This window comes from Furipterus horrens, unplaced genomic scaffold, assembly GCF_987537825.1.
Source record: "Furipterus horrens unplaced genomic scaffold, mFurHor1.1.pri manual_scaffold_3, whole genome shotgun sequence".
NCBI lineage: Eukaryota > Metazoa > Chordata > Mammalia > Chiroptera > Furipteridae > Furipterus > Furipterus horrens.
Window position 1 is genome coordinate 146,510,969 of NW_028327173.1, and position 16,253 is coordinate 146,527,221.

Sequence of the window (16,253 nt, forward strand, 5' to 3'; positions counted from 1 at the left end):
TAATAAACAGAAAATAAAATATTGTTCACATATTCACATCTATACCATCTTAATGCTGCATACTGACAAGGATTATTATAGTCACACAGTACGATTATCTGGTGCCATCAGAGGCATGCTCTGTGGGATTAGAGGTAAGCAACCACAGCTTCTTTCCATTAAGTCACGTTAACTTCTAGTTCATTCCATTTTCTACTTAGCAACAGATATACATCAGTTCACATGGAAGTAAAGTCATATCTTAACAAGGCACTGTTCTAACCCTTCTCCTGCCCCCCACACCACATGCACACAGAAACACACACACACACACACACACACTGGAATACTACTCAGCCATAAAAATGAACAGAATCTTGTCATTTGCAATAACATGGATGTACCTTGAGGTTATTATGCTAAGTGAAATAAGTCAAATGGAGAAAGACAAATACCATATGATTTCATTCATATGTGAAATAAAAAAATTTTTTTAATTAAAAAAAAAAAAAATACCTCATAGATACAGAGAACACATGGTAGCTGCCAAAGGGGAAGGGGGTTGGGGTAAGTGAAGTGAGTGAAGGGGGTAGGTTGTATGATGAAGGGTGATAACTAGAATTTTGGTGTTAATCACTTTGTAGTATATACAAATCTCAAATTAAAATATTGTATACCTGAAACTTTAATATAATGTTACATACCAATTTTATTCCAATTTTTAAAAAGGATATGTATTAATTACCATTAAGAATAATGTATTTCATAAAAGTATTAATCACAACCTTGATCTCATATGAACATTGGTAAATAAGTTCTTATGTTTGTATGCTCTTAGTCAACACCACCTGTGACTCACAAACATACCTCCATACCCTGCTTTACTTTAAACTCTAATACCTTTAAATTGGGATACTCAGTAAGAATTATTCCCCAAAACACATTCTCCAAGCCTTACCTGTTTTTAGTTTCTCTGAAGAGATGAGTTTCAGGTGTTGGTCTTCAGCTAAAAGGCTCAGATTGACGCCATACAATGGATCATCCAAAAAAGAAGGCCTTTTCAGCCTTCCAATGCCAAGAGTCTTCGACATAAAGTAGTCCTTTGTGTCACTAATAACCTTGTCATTGGAAAATTGGAGGCATTTCATATTCTCAGCTTCAATGACAAGAGCTTGTGACATGTAGTGCCCAGACACGGCTTTGCTGAGATAGTAGCCTGCAGGTGATTCACATTCTGCAGTCTCAGGCATATTTGCATCTTCCAGCTCAGTGCTTTTGACATTTGTTTCTGATTCAATGTGTAACTCAGAGACGACAGATCTGGAAAGCTGGGGAAACTCAGGTGTTATATTCTCAATGTCTTCCTTTTCTCTTTCTGAAAAAAGTTCAATCATAGATTTTTGCTTGAATGTGCATTCATCCAGAAGATGCCTTAACTGTTCCTCAGAGATAAGTGACGTTGAATCTAACTGATGAAACAAACCAAAAGTTTTCATAGTCAATTGATTATGTAAACATTTATTTCTGATAAACTTCCAGTAATACAATATAAACCCAAGTGCCCAGAAATCTCTTACAAAAAATACTCAAATAGCAAAATCATTCATTTTAAGACACCCAAAATTGCACAAGAAATGTAAACATCTCTAGAGAATAAGTTTAGAATCAATCACATACTAAAATCCAGGGAAAAACCCCACAACACTGATGGAAATAAATTCTCGTCGGCAGCCGTCCGTCTCGAGAGACGATGGTGTAGCTTCTTAAGAGTCCATCTGCACCGCCGAGAATGGCTGTGCAGTCCGACTCGGGAGTGACACGGTATCTGTCTCCTCCCGTGTTGAATCGACATCTTGCGATGACGCTGGGGTGTCCTCTCCAGTGAAGCTGAAGCTACAGAGCCTGGGCAGGGTGATATGGAGGGTCTGCTGTTGCCCATGCAGCAGACCCCCCCTCTCTTCGCAGCTGAAGGATCCAAGGGAAAGACGGAGTCAATACAGCTTGGTTTCAGGTGCGCCGCAGGAGTTGCCGGTGTTGACTACAACGTCAAACCGCCTTAGGGACTCCGGCTCCGGATTTTCTGTCGGGGTTTACTCCCTTAGCCTTTCCCCTGAAGAGGTATGCCGCAAGGCAGCAGAGGTTTTTTGGAGTCAGAGTTTTCCTTCTCTGATGGAAATAAATTACTTCACCAAATTAACCACTAACACTCTCTCTGCACATATCAGTGGCTTGAACTAAAATGGAGATATTAAAAAAGCACTTTCAATTTTATAAATCTTGGAACATCAAGCAGGAAAATGAGCAAACACCTCTTTGATAAACAGCTAGGAATACTGCCATTATCTCCATTAGGTGTTTCTTTGTTCTCCCCACTTTTCAGTGTGAACCCCATCACCACCCCATTCCTTAAGGAAAAATATCTCAGGCAGACAGGACAGACTACACCTGTCCCTGAGGATTCACCACTCCTGTGTCTGTCCACAACTTTCAGCAGACAATACCCCTGAAGACAGAAAAGGAAGGGTGAAGGGGTGGTGCATCCTGAGATATGTAGTTGCTTCAAAGCCTGAGTTCTACACAGAGGCCAGGGGCATTCCAATAGCAATGCATTCTGGGAGAAGGATATGATCTAACACATTTAATCTCTGCTTGTAAAGGATATTGGGGCTGAGTGTTTCAACAAAGATCTTAAGGATTTAAAAACATTTTTTCTTCCAGAGATGTTCTCACAAAATAAAATATCATATGAAAGTATAAGGTTATGTTCTACAAGGATTCAACTGAACAGCATGCCTAATTGAATTACAGCTATCTCAAAAATGAATGGGATTAAAATATATTGAATCACACTGAAAAAATTTTCCTTCTCTGAAGAATCAGCACCATCCCTGATTTACATCGTGGATTGGCTAGGAGAACACTAGTCCTCCTTTATAGACAAATGAATTGTCAAAGAACAGGAAGTCCCCATAAGAACTGATATAAACTGATAAGGCTAATTGCAATGACCTTAATTTTTACTTCAACAAAGTAAAACAATGTTATTGCCTACTTTGTGATACACAGTAAGAATTAACCAAACATTCTGCATATATAAAGTATTGTACAGGGAACACTGTTATTAGAACTAGTATAGTCAATTCCTCGTTGTTGTGAAATGCTTTTAATACAGCTAACAAAAAAGAGTAGGTAAAACAAATTTTGTATCGTGTGTTTAAAATATATCATGTGTTTTTAAATTATATTTAACTTCCATAAATTAAAAACTAGTTCTCATAGTGGCAAGTACCATTATGAGTTTGAGAGTAACAAGAAATTGTCTGGAAATATATTCTTAATAATTACCTTGGATTAAAAATTCATGTAATTCACCCTAAGGTTAACATACCTGTCAAAAAATAGGAATTCAACTACATAGTCACAAATCCTCCCTTACTTACTAGACATTTTAGGCATCCAGGTGTGGTATTTTATCCATTGTTAGGAGCACTCCCTTCACCCTACTATGTAAACCCAGTCAACTAAAAAACAAAGGCAGTTATTTTATGGTACTGGGTACTTAAAACACACTTTCAAAATCTGCTTATTTAAAATACTTTATAATGAATAGATAATTCCCTAGGATTTAGAAAGGGTCTGCTGAGTATAATCTTCACCAAACATCCTCACTAAAGACTTATCATATGAAATTTTCAGATACTAGGAAAAAAAAAAAAACAACAGTCCATATTGGAGCAAGAGGACGAATTATGGGGGGGCGGGAGGGGAGTCCCTCGGTGGGGGTAAGATTTCTAGATTATCTGATATGTTTGACCACTTCCACAAATAAGATAGTTGGTTGACAGTTATAATTATGTATTTAGGTAGATACATGGAAAACTAAGTAAAAGCAAAAACAAAGCAACTATGAACTCTGTGAACAAAAAGCTACATGAAAAGGAGTGTTTCAGATAACAGAAAATTAAGCAAAAGAAAATAAGATCATTATTAACTCTAGGACAAACAAAAGTTCTACAAGAAAGGATACCATGGGATACTACTTGCTTTTGTTACAAGTAATATTTACACAGTCATCATAACATGATTAGTGATAATTGAAGTAATCCAAAATTATGATTTAACTATTATGGGGGAATGAGAGGAGAGAAAAAGGATGTTTAGAGTAACAAAGTTAAATTCTTAGCTACCGTCACAGGAAGTCAATATCTAATTGATGTAATAGTATAACACCATTATTTATATAAAACTTCATATCATTGTAAATTGATAAAAGCTCATCAATTAAAAAGACAAGTTATTATGAAATAACATAGAGGTAAAGAGTAGGGGGGAAAATCTAAAGGAATTAAAAGTGGTCGACTCTGAAGAACAAACTAAGAGGTAGGGAAGGACAAGGGAGAAGGAGCTGCCATTTTTGTTTAAAACATTTCATCACAACTTTTTCTTTTATTATTTCATTACTGAAATTAAAATTAAAATTAATCTAAAATATAAAAATAAAATTTAAATATATTCAAATTTTTAATATAAATTAATTTAAAAATAAAAACCTGAAATATTAAAGTAAAATTCCCAACCACTTATATCTTTGGGCATCAGAAGCAGGTCCAGGCTTCATGGAACCTGAAATTTATATAATCTTGGACCAGAAGGAGAATACTTCTTTAAGAAAAATAGTATAAAATGACAAATAGAAAATAGGTAAAAAGGGATTTTTTCGGTTTTTTTTTTTTTAGAATGTAAAAATTCACAAGTTACTGGAGCCTTGGACAGTTAGGTCCCTGTCTTACAGTATCTCTTTAGGTCACTTACCAGAAATGTTTATAAAGAAATATTTCCTGATTGCAACCTAGCTTCCTCTCCCAGTCAAGGATCATAAAAGTGAGGGGCATTCTTAGGGATGCCAGGATTGCGAAGTCCCAGATCCACAATATTGTCCTGGTGGGTGGTCCTACCTGTATCCACAAGATTCAAAAACTCCTACAGGACTTTTCCAATGGAAAAGAGTTGAATAACAGCATTAACCATGATGAAACTGTTGCTTATGGTGCAGCTGTCCAGGCAGCCATCCTCTCTGGAGACAAATCCAAAAATGTTCAAGATTTGTTGCTGTTGGATGTCACTCTTCTTTCCCTTGGCATTGAAACCGCCGATGGAGTCATGGCTGTTCTCATCACGCACAATACTACCATTCCTACCAAGGACACAGACTTTCACTACCTACTCAATCAGCCTCCTGTGCTCATTCAGATTTATGAAGGTGAGCATGCCATGACCAAGGATAACAACGTGCTTGGAAAGCTTTAACTCACAGGCATATCTCCTGCACCTCGTGGTGTTCCTCAGATGGAAGTCACTTTTTATATCGGTGCGAATGGCATCCTCAATGTCTCTGCTGTGGATAAGAGTACAGGCAGAGAGAACAAGACTACCATCACTAACAACAAGGGTCATCTGAGCAAGGAAGAGATTGAGCACATGGTTCAGGAAGCTGAGAAGTACAAAGCTGAAGATGAGAAGCAGCAGGACAAGGTGTATTCCAAGAAGTCACTTGAATCCTATGCATTCAATATGAAAGCAGCTGCTGAGGATGAAAAACTTCAAGGCAAGATCAATGATGAGGACAAAGAGAAGATTCTTGACAAATGCAATGAAATCATCAGCTGTCTTGATAAGAACCAGACTGCAGAGAAGGAACAATCTGAACATCAACAAAAAGAGCTGGAAAAGTCTGCAACCCCATCATTACCAAGCTATACCAGACCAGGAGGAACGCCTAGGCACTTCCCTCATAGTGGAGCCCCTCTATCTGGTTGCACCTCCGCTGGGCCCACCACTGAAGAGGCTGATGAAGTCAACCTTGAGCATAGATTTAGCATTGTGTCCCATACATAATATTGAAGGACCCAAATTTGTAGCAAATTCCATGGCAGTTTTAAAAGTTGAGCAGCTGTATAGTAAATAACTGGGTATTCTTGACACTTGAATATGGAATATGTGCACAGGGAATGGAAATAAAGCACTGTATAAGCACTGTATTGTAAGGTGGAAAATGTGATGTCTTAAATAAAACTATTTAAAATTGGCACATACACACAAAAAAGTGAGAGGCCTTCACTAGCCTCATAGTAAATCTGCTTCTTGGTGCTCCACGATAAAACATAACACATTTGAGTCTGTGTGTACACAGAAATACACTCAACTACAATCACCTCTATCCTCTGGGGGAAGAAACCTGATGGGAAAGAGAACACAGATCAGCACTTTGGTACAAGCTTTGCCACCTTGCGTACGTCACCTAAGGAACCCATCTCTTTCAGCTATGAAATGAGGAGTTGAAGAAGATGATCTCTAAACTAACTTCCAGCTATTAAATGACCTTTTATGAAAATCTACTTTAAAATAAAAATAAATATAAGAATAAGCTGTTCTATTGACATTAGAATATAACCTGAGTAGAATTTATGAAAACCATGAGAAAAAGTGAGCTTTTTTCCTTTAATTTCTTTATAATACTAATCCTGAACTCAAAAAATAACTAAAAATTCTCTGATCTCAAAACATTGTAAGTAAAAGTGAACAAAATATATTAAGACCTCAAACTGAATTAATTACAGTGTTTCTGGGGGGCAATACAGACCAAAACCCTCAACCCAAAGCCATCTTTCTCACCTTTTGATCCCCAGCAGAGCCTCGCCTACAGCATGAACTCACTAAGTCACTGTTGTGGGAATCAAATGAATTAAGGTTGTTTTGAAATGACTAAGTACTACATTAATATGCTACTTACATATGCTAAAGTGAACTAAACTAGGGCCATATCATAAACACTTCTAACTACCCTTGATAGTTAGGGGACCCTAACACATTGCCCTCATCCAGACTGCTTTGAAACTCCAAGCTAGTGAGCTCCATAACTGAACGACTCACTGTGCAAGCACAGTCAAGTAACCATCTGTTCAAGTACTCACCTCAAAGTATTCATCTTTCACGCCAGTTCTAATTTTCCCATATTTCACAAACAAGTTATTATTCATGCTATTCCTGTCCTTCATAAAATTCATCATAGTGCATCTCAGTCTTCACTTTCCCAAACCAAAGCCCAATGTATTTTCTCTCCTTATATGAAAGCCCCTCTCTTCCCATCTTCATTTTAGCAGCCTTTTTATGGACCTTCTTTCTTGTTTTAGCCAAAACACAAACATTCCACTGTCAAAGAGTAAACGTATTGGATTTTCTCATCAGGAAAAAAATATAGAACACTTATGGCATTGTTTCTCTTGCATTTTGCTGGTCTTCTTGGCACCCCAGGTGATGTCCTACAGAATAGTAATAACTAGCATTTATTTACCACGTACTATCACCATACGCACCATATGCACCATTGATATATGCGTATTACACATATCAATTCCTTTAATCTTCACAGCAAACTTATGAGGTAGGTACTATTGTTAATTCCCCTTTTTAGATGAAGAAACTGAGAAATTAAGTAACCTGTTCATGGTCCTATGGCTACTACATGGGGGACCTGAGATTTTAATCTAGGTCTGGGTCCAGAGCCTATGGGCCTAACTACTAGGTGCATGGCCTCTCACTCTAAATGAGTTCTCCCTCTACCATTCTCTAAATATCCTTTTTCCAATTGGCATTCATTTTTCTGTCCATTCCTTCAGATATAAAAATACTTCCTGTAGAGTGTTTCACTTAAATTTGGTTTTTATTTCCCAGACTAGCTCAGAGTCTCATGTGAACTTACATAGTGCCCTCTCTTTCGGCTCATTTCAGAAAAACACAAAAGACAACCCTAGCTCCATTCCCAGGACACCTACTCTTTACACTTCTCCACCCAGATAAATATCAGTGTGGTGATGAGGAGTGCAACTTACAATTGCTGGAGATGGATCACAGACTGTAGATTACCTCACCCTCATCCCTATCTCCCCTCCTATATATCCAGTGTTTCCCCAACCATAAAAATCTCCAGTTATTTGGGCACTGGATTTGTTGACAAAGCAATTAAGATTATGTCTCTGGTGCAGATAATCAGAAAGTCCACCACTATAAACTAGCAGAGGCAATCTTGTCCTTTGATGTAAATGTATGTCCAATGTTGGGTGGTTTTCTTTTCCCACAAATGCTGAGTTCCTAAAGACCCACCCTATAAAGCCAATATGATTATCACAAGTGAGAAAAGGGAAGAAATCCAGAATGTCCTAAATGATTAACAAGAGTATAGATATAAATAGCTTTCAATGACATCAAGTCCTACTTCAAAATAAGCAATGAGAAAACATTCCACCCTTTGTTTTATTACTAAGATAGAAGTTTACAACTCTCTGTTGCAGCCACTACTGGCAACACCCAAGTTGCAATTTGTTTTAGTCAAGGTTTTTTAATAATAAGGAACAGAAATCCTTATCTTTAAAAAAAGGCAGGCAATGAATCCTTCACCTTTTGCTTGTCTGGAAAACTATCTCAGGTAGAGATGAGTGTTGTAGGCTCTAAGAAATCGTCTCATGGATACCAACAAGCATGAAATGAAGTTTGGATAGGCCTTTGGGGTTTGGAGCTGAGAAGCCACCAGGAACCAAAGTCATGTGCTTCATCATTTTCTGAGTCCCTGTGGTCACTTAACCCACTGTCTGATGCATCCTCCTCTCTGAAAACCAGCTTTCTCTGCTTATTGATGCTTTCTGCTCTCTCACAACCTCGGCTTGCCTAAGTAGCATGAATTGACTTTGGTCTTCATTCAACATGACCTTAAGAGTCTGGCACCCACCAATGACTGACAATGGTCTCTATGTCCATTAACTCAAATTTTCAAGCAAGTTAACCTGGTTGCTCACTGACCAGATTATGAACTGATAATGTCAGTTTCAAGTGTTCACCACTAGTCCAATCACCTATGGTGAAAGTTAAATGGTATGAACATGGCCATCCAAGTCCAAGCTGTTGGCAGGACTGTGGGTAAGGGGGATTTCCCAAAGAAGAAGGCATAAGCAGAGCAGGGACCCCAAAATAAATCTACCATATTATTAAACTATAATTGCTATGAAGTAAATAACCATCAGAAGGAACCTAACACTTAATGAAACTCTATAGCCAACTAAAGGATTAACAATCAAGGTGTTTCCAAACTTCAACAACTTCATTCAGTCTTGAGTAGTCACTAAAGAGTTAATTGGGATATAAAAGCAGAATTACTTGTCAAAGGTATTCACTTATGGATAGAATGATAAGTTGGACATCTAGTCAAACTACAAAGCAGCACTTTCAAGTCAATATGTTCCCAATAGGCTCATATAGGCTCAGTATGTTCATATCACTTCCTGTGTCTCTTTGAAATTAAATAAGTCTAAAAATCACGGGGTAAAATGACTGGTGTTCATGGAATAATATGGAAGTGTGGAAGTAGGTCAAGGCAAGTGGCTCTAAAGTGAGTTTGTGAATGTCATGGTGGTGTTGGAAGCCTACTTTGATGTGGGGCCTGGATGTCAAATAACCATGTGGAACAAGACGCCAGGTCACAGATCTTCCCCAAACAGCTAGGCAAAGCAGGGCTTAGAAGGGTTTGTCTGGTGGGTTTGCCCGGTGAAAGTCTGCAGTGCCCCTGGGCATTCTGCTTCTCAGCTCAAGTGCCAGAGGCAGTCTCCATGGCGTCAGAAACCCAGGCTTGCTGTTTCTATCTACAAGGATGAGAAGAGTGGGATGCCAGCAGGATCCTAGTGTACAAGGGAAGACTGGCATGGATGGGAGGAACGAGAAGTAAGATATGGGAGTCTCAATTCCTCCAATTTGAAAAGGGGCCAGGAACTCAGCTTTAGTTGGTAACAGTCAGAACAGTACAGATGTGCTCAGAGTAGACCTAGACCAACTTCACTACTTTGGTTTCTAACAGTATGATGGGTGAAAGAGGCTCTAATTTTTCCATTTGGTGAGAAAATTATCATTTGAGGATTGTCAGAAATTGCTTTTTTCTTGTACTAGAGACAACAAGTCCACTTCCATTAGATTCCTCTCATTCTGAGCAAGTCGGTTGAATGACCCTTTGTCACACGTCTCTCACATCCTTTGCAGGAACAAGGCTTGGACTCCAACTCTAGAGCTGAAAAGAGGCTGGCACCCCTGCTCCACATACTCCTGCAAAACAAAGCTTGGCCAGGAGGTTGTTGGAAATGAGGTGAGCAAGTCTGGATACAGAACGCTTTTTCTGGTCACAGGGGCTGGATCACCCACCTCCCCACCCCTGTTGTCTGAGGAAATATATCCAGTATGTCACTTTTAGAGCCACTAACTCCCACTGCTATGCAGACTGCTAATTTATTGGATAGTAACAGTTATCAAAATCATTTGCATAGACTTCCCTGCTCTGAGTTTGAAAGTCTATTTTTACTATGTAGAGATAAATCAAGAAAGCCATTAGCTATTTAAATACCTTACCCTGGGCCAGAGTCCAGATCAAGCCTCACCATTTGGTAGGAGGTCACCTGGGAGATGAGTCAAGTCAGAAAAATTCAGTATAATCAAAACCCACAGGGCTGCCTCTTTAGAACTTTAAATAATTCTCTTGACATCATCTAAACTTCCAAATGAAGAGAAGGTGACCTCAGAACTGTCTCCAGGATCTTCAACATGCATTTTCTGGGCCAGTCTGTGGTGGTGGCAGTACTATGGGCCCTGCAGGATCACCCCATCAGGGGTTCATTTAGGCCAGCTCAGGGGAGTATACCCAGCAGGTGTTAAGAAAGATCAACGATCAAAACCTCTTTGAAAAACTAATGACAGAAAACTTCCCTAACATGAGAAGAGAAAGAGTTATGCAAGTCCAGGAAGCACAGAGAGTTCCAATGAAGATGAACCCCAATAGGCCCACTTCAAGACACATCATAATTAAAATGCCAACATTCAAAGACAAAGAGAGAATCCTAAAGGCAGCAAGAGAGAAACAACTAATAACGTACAAGGTAACTCCAATAAGGCTTTCATCAGATTTCTCAGCAGAAACACTACAAGCCAGAAGGGAATGGCAAAAAATATTCCAAGCAATGAAAAACAAAGGCCTACAACCAAGAATACTCTACCCAGCAAGACTCTCATTCAAAATGGAAGGTGAAATAAGGAGTTTCCAAGACAAAAGAAGGCTAAAAGAATACATCTCCACCAAACCAGCATTGCAAGAAATGCTAAAGGGTCTGCTTTAAGAAGATGAAGAAACAGAGAGAGACAGAGAGGAACACGAGTACAAAGGGGGAAAATGACAATGAATAAGTACTGAAAGAAAGAAGGAACTTCTACCATTTGCAACAACATGGTTGGAACTAGAGAGAATTATGCTTAGTGAAATAAGCCAGGCAACGAAAGAAAAATGCCTTATGCTATCACCTATTACGGGAAACTAATGAACACCACAAACAAATGAGCAAAATTGAACCTGAGGTATGTAAACAAAGAATAAACTAATAGTAACAAAGGGGGAGATGGGAGGGAGAGAAAGGGGTAAGAAGGGGAAGGGTCGAGTCAAAGAACATGTATAAATGACCCACGAACATGGACAACTGAGTGGGGACTAAATGTTGGAGAAGGAGGGGACAGGGTGCAGGGAAGCAAGAGGGGGGGGAAAAGTGAGACAACTGTAATGGAAAAACAAACAAAAAAAATTTTAGTGGGGGAAAAAATAAAAATGGAAATACAAGTTCAGTGAATATTGGAAGGACAAGGATTTTCCTTCACACTGTATATTTTTCTCCCTATCTGATCCCTCCAGAGTTTGGCATTTTAAACAAGTAAGTAATGACATAAGTTTCTTTGCATAAAACTAATAAGACCAGTTTTTAATAGAGGTTTGTTCTTTTTTAACTAAGACTTTGACTAGAATGTCATGCCTAAAGGAGACATGCTTGGGCTTTGGTTGTTACCAAAAAGCCCTGAGGAACTGGGATTGACTTTCAAAGGTAATAAAAGTTCACAAGATAAGAGGCCTGGTACCTTGGATGAATGTGCGGTCCATGGCAATCTTTCCAGGGAAGGAACGAAGGTTGTTTTCCTGAAAGATGGCTAGAAGGGACCTTAAGGCACAATGGAAAACCAGAAGGACTTGGAAAAGACAGGTGTTTATAGGCAAGGCTGAATGCCAGGTATGTGGTTCTGCTTCTGTGCCCTGAAGGGCAGACTGAAGGTCACCCTAAATGTTCCTTGCGTAAGTTCCAGCAAAGCAGAACTAAAGATCATAAGTGATCATTTGCTGCTCTTGTTGTGTTTATGCAAATGAACAGGATAAATTAAAAATGGACTTAATGCAGTCCCTTTAATGACAAGGAGGGTAATCTTAGGGAAAAAAATTGTGATTCAAGGAAAATCACAATGCTCAGTGGTAGACTATAAAGTAGTGCAGCTAACCGTCTTTAAAGTTTCTTTTCATTTAAAATTTGTTTTCATTTGAAAGTTAAACTATGTGTGTGGCATTATCAAAGATGTTTAATTTACAGGCAAGAAGAATGTCAAATGCCTTGCAACTGGATATCTTTACGAAAAGACAGTCCTACAGATTTAGAGACTTGTATGTGGGTTATGTTACATAAATTAACATGTGTTTTCTGTTTTCAAAGGGCATAAGCCTACGATCTCATTACCTGAGTGACTGTCTGTACGTATAGGCCTCACTTAATCCTGTCTGCATTGCTGCCTCCTGAGACTCAATGCTTTGGCTGAACTAAGTGGCTGGGTTGGTGAGGAATGGGGTGGTCTGTGGGCTTCACTTTAAAACTGGTTTCTCTTTTCTGTCCTAAAGGCTTGGACAGAAAGAGCCCAGAGGCCTGAGGGGGGGGGAACCTAAAATATTTCCCTCAGCCTAAGTATAATGGGCAAAAGGGTTTTGGACAGGTGAGACATGCCTGGCACACCTTCCTCCAAAGAAGCCCTTTTTTTCCCTAATGTGGGACATTGAAAAATTAATACCTGTCTTTTGTCATCTAGTGGTTATGGATTGAATGATGTCCTTTAACCCTGTTGCCAAATCTGTTGCCCCCAGAATACAACAAGGATGCCAGCCTGTTAAACCAAGCACACTGTTGTCCGGGGACAGCCAACCGACCTGGAGTCTGCACAATCCTTCCCCATGTGGAAAGGCCACCCTCCCCTCCACACCCCCACTCTTATTAGGGATTTCTGGACCCGAGGGTAGGTAGGATGACAACCACGTTCAGCTTGAAGCAGCTAGAGGAGCTCGAGACCTACGCCCATTGTCCTTTATAAGATTATAAAGGGTCTTCAGTCTGAGAGGGAGGGATTGTTATTTTTTATTGTTAAAATGATTAATTAATTAATTATTTAGAAAGAAGAAGAAGAATATATGAAAGGGTGAGGCAGGAGAACTTGTATGTACAACCCATGGGCATGAACTTGGGGGGGACTGTTGGGGAAGGGGGTGCTGGGCGGAGGGGAGCAAAGGGCAAAAAATTGGAACTATTGTAACAATATAATCAATAAAATATACTTAAAAAAAAAAAGAAAGATCAACGATCACCACTCATGCCCAGTGCAGGAGAGCACAAAGGAGGTCATCTACTGCTGCTAAAACCAGGCAGACACATCACACTTCCTAGAAGGTACTACCCGAGCCTCCCAGGTCTGTCCATGGGTTGGACAAGGCCTCCAGGCTCTGACCATGAGTACTGCTGCTTTCCAGAGACATGGGCCCTCGATATGTGATCAATGCCACATTCGTCAGCTGCTTCAAGGACAGCTTTTCTGCCTCTTGCTGTGAGAAGTATTTCACTATTGTAACATTATCTGGACACCCCCCCCCTCCTAATTAGAAAGAATACTCAGCTAAATCCTACCCATATAAGGAACCCCTCACAATGATGCTCAACCCTCAGAACTGGAAAGGGAAACTGAATATTTTCTTGAATGAACAAGAAATGTCCCAGCATCACAAACAAGCCCAGGGACCACACTATACTGACATTAAAATGTTCCTATATGACCAGATTCAGTTATTCCATCACCCACATCTGCGCACTTGCATGCTGCTAGACTGAGCAGACCTAACATGGCCTGTGCTGCCCCCACAGCTGTGGATCCAGGTACCACTACTGATGCCACTGCATGACATGAACAGCCATGTTCCTCAGGCACATCATGACCTGCTTGCCTCCCATCCAGGACTTCTCTAGTGCTGCTGAGGTGTGAGTTGCTAATGAGGTCTGAGATGGCCAGCCAGTCACTTTAGGCTTGTGTAAACTAGAAGTGTAAGTCTGCTCTTGGAGTAGACTTTCACCAAGAGGGGAGAGGAGCCAATGAATAAAACCCTTTCCCTTCCTGCCCCTAGAAGGACTGCCCTGAAATGCAGTCACTCATATGGATTCTTTCTGAAGATGTCCCACAATATCAATCAGCTATACTTGCTGGCAAGCAGTGGTCACATCAAAATACATAACTCCCTCCCCCACCCCCACCTCTGCTTCTCTGGTATTGCTTTCAACAATTAAGTGGTAGCATATAAGCTTTTGCCTTAGGCTCTGCTGTTCCAGACTAAGGTGGTCACAATAAGCAGCAGCTTCCAAGTACTGTCAGGGCTTTGGAAGTGGCAGCTTGAGCTGCACAGGGTGGGCCTGGGAGCACAGAGCCAACAGCTCCACCCCAGCCTCTGCAAGCCGGTTAAAAGCTGGCAGGAGAGTGATGGAGGCGTATGGAGATTGCCCCCCTCCAGCCAGCACCATCGAGGCCACAGGAGGGAAAGTGATGCTTCAGGATTCCTGGGGCTCAGGCTTAAGAGCTGGTTCCTACTGGCACTGCTCCGAGGTGAGGGAAGGGAGCAGCAGAGCCCTGCCAAAGGGGAACAGTCAAAAGACAAAATCCCTTGGAGTTCTGGGAGGACATTTGCCAAGAGCAGCCAGAAGGAGCATAGCTGGAAGAAGAACATGAACTGGAGCCATGGGGAGAAAGCCAAGGTCAGCTTCAGTTTGAGCATCAAGATAAACAGAAGGCAAATGACAAGCACAAGGTGTAAACAATATCATGGCAGGGTGTTCAGCACTAAGGCACACCCGCTGCAGACACAGGAAGGCCCGCCTTCATCCTGGGCAGGGCACAAGGTGGGCCTGAGGCCTAGAGGGTGTTCAGCAGAGCAGACCCTCCTATGTCAGCAGCCACTGGGGGATCAAAACGAGGGGCCCGGTGAGCCGTGCACATCTGTGACATTCCTCCACATCTTCGATGTGTCTCCAGCACGCTTTCTCTATGTTGTTCTCCCACAGCCATTTATATTCGTTTGGCAAAGTTCCCCAAGTTCAGTGTTCCTTAGGCTGCATGCTATCTTTGGGGGGAAAAAAACAAAACAGAAACTTCCAGATGGAGAGGAAACACCCTTAATGACAGCATACAGTACCAGAGGGAGGCTGACGTTTCTAAGTTGAAATTCCAGCCTGCTTACTCCCCAGCTCTTACATTTGGGCAAATTACTTGACCTCTCAAAGCCTCAAATTTCTAAACTGCAAAATAGAAACACTAACAACTAGCTGACTCCTAACGACTAGTTGTGAAGAGCATTAACTAACAATTTGCGATGAGCATGAGATACACGTGTGAAGGTGCTGAGCACCCCTCACGCTCCTTTCCCTACGGCATCTGGAGACCTCCTGCTGCCTCTTCAGCCCACTCCATCTGAGCACACCCCCCTCAAAAAGTATACTCGGTCTATCGCTTGAAAATGTCCTGTTGCCCTCACGTAACAATCTACCTATTCTGGGACGTGTTTCCTCATTATCTAAGACTAAGCAATCTAGGTCAATGTAAAACCTACCCAAGGACAAGCTCACATTTTACAGGAGCTTCTTCAGATTCAAATGACTTTGTGCAAAGAGGTGATTCTTAAAGACGAAAATCTGGGCCCCCACAGCTGGATGGTAGAAAGATATTGAGAGATATCACTTTTAGCACCCTCAGTTCAGGCCACACAGTTAAGCCCATTCTAGTTCTACAAATGGTGGGCCCTGTCACTTCTCATCAGATTTGATTTTCCTCTTGGTGTAAATCTAGTGCCAGAGAGTTAACTCCACATATAACTTGCTGATCAAGGAGAGCTTTTTCAGGTCACAAATAGGCGATCTGTAGCTTTTCCCAGGGTTGAACAAGTGCTCCTGAAGCTTTACCCTGTCTAGACATGTATCTGAAACATCTAATCAGCCCTGTACATTCTGCACAGCGCACAAATCCCGAGGTCATTACACAAACATGAAGCTCCCTATGAATATTGCTACTCAGTGAACTGT

At 40.7% G+C, this 16,253-nt stretch overlaps 1 protein-coding gene across 3 annotated transcripts in view; it reads right to left on the bottom strand.

Moving 5' to 3' along the window:
* Positions 1-16,253, bottom strand: part of FSIP1 (fibrous sheath interacting protein 1) — a 184,874-nt gene that overhangs the window by 8,272 nt on the left and 160,349 nt on the right. For 2 of the 3 annotated variants that reach the window (XM_090271952.1, XM_090271951.1), the window contains one exon: positions 938-1,448. In XM_090271952.1, the coding sequence (XP_090128078.1) occupies positions 938-1,448 (511 nt within the window). The remainder of the gene's footprint in view (positions 1-937; positions 1,449-16,253) is intronic. The other variant, XM_090271953.1, reaches the window with a different exon arrangement.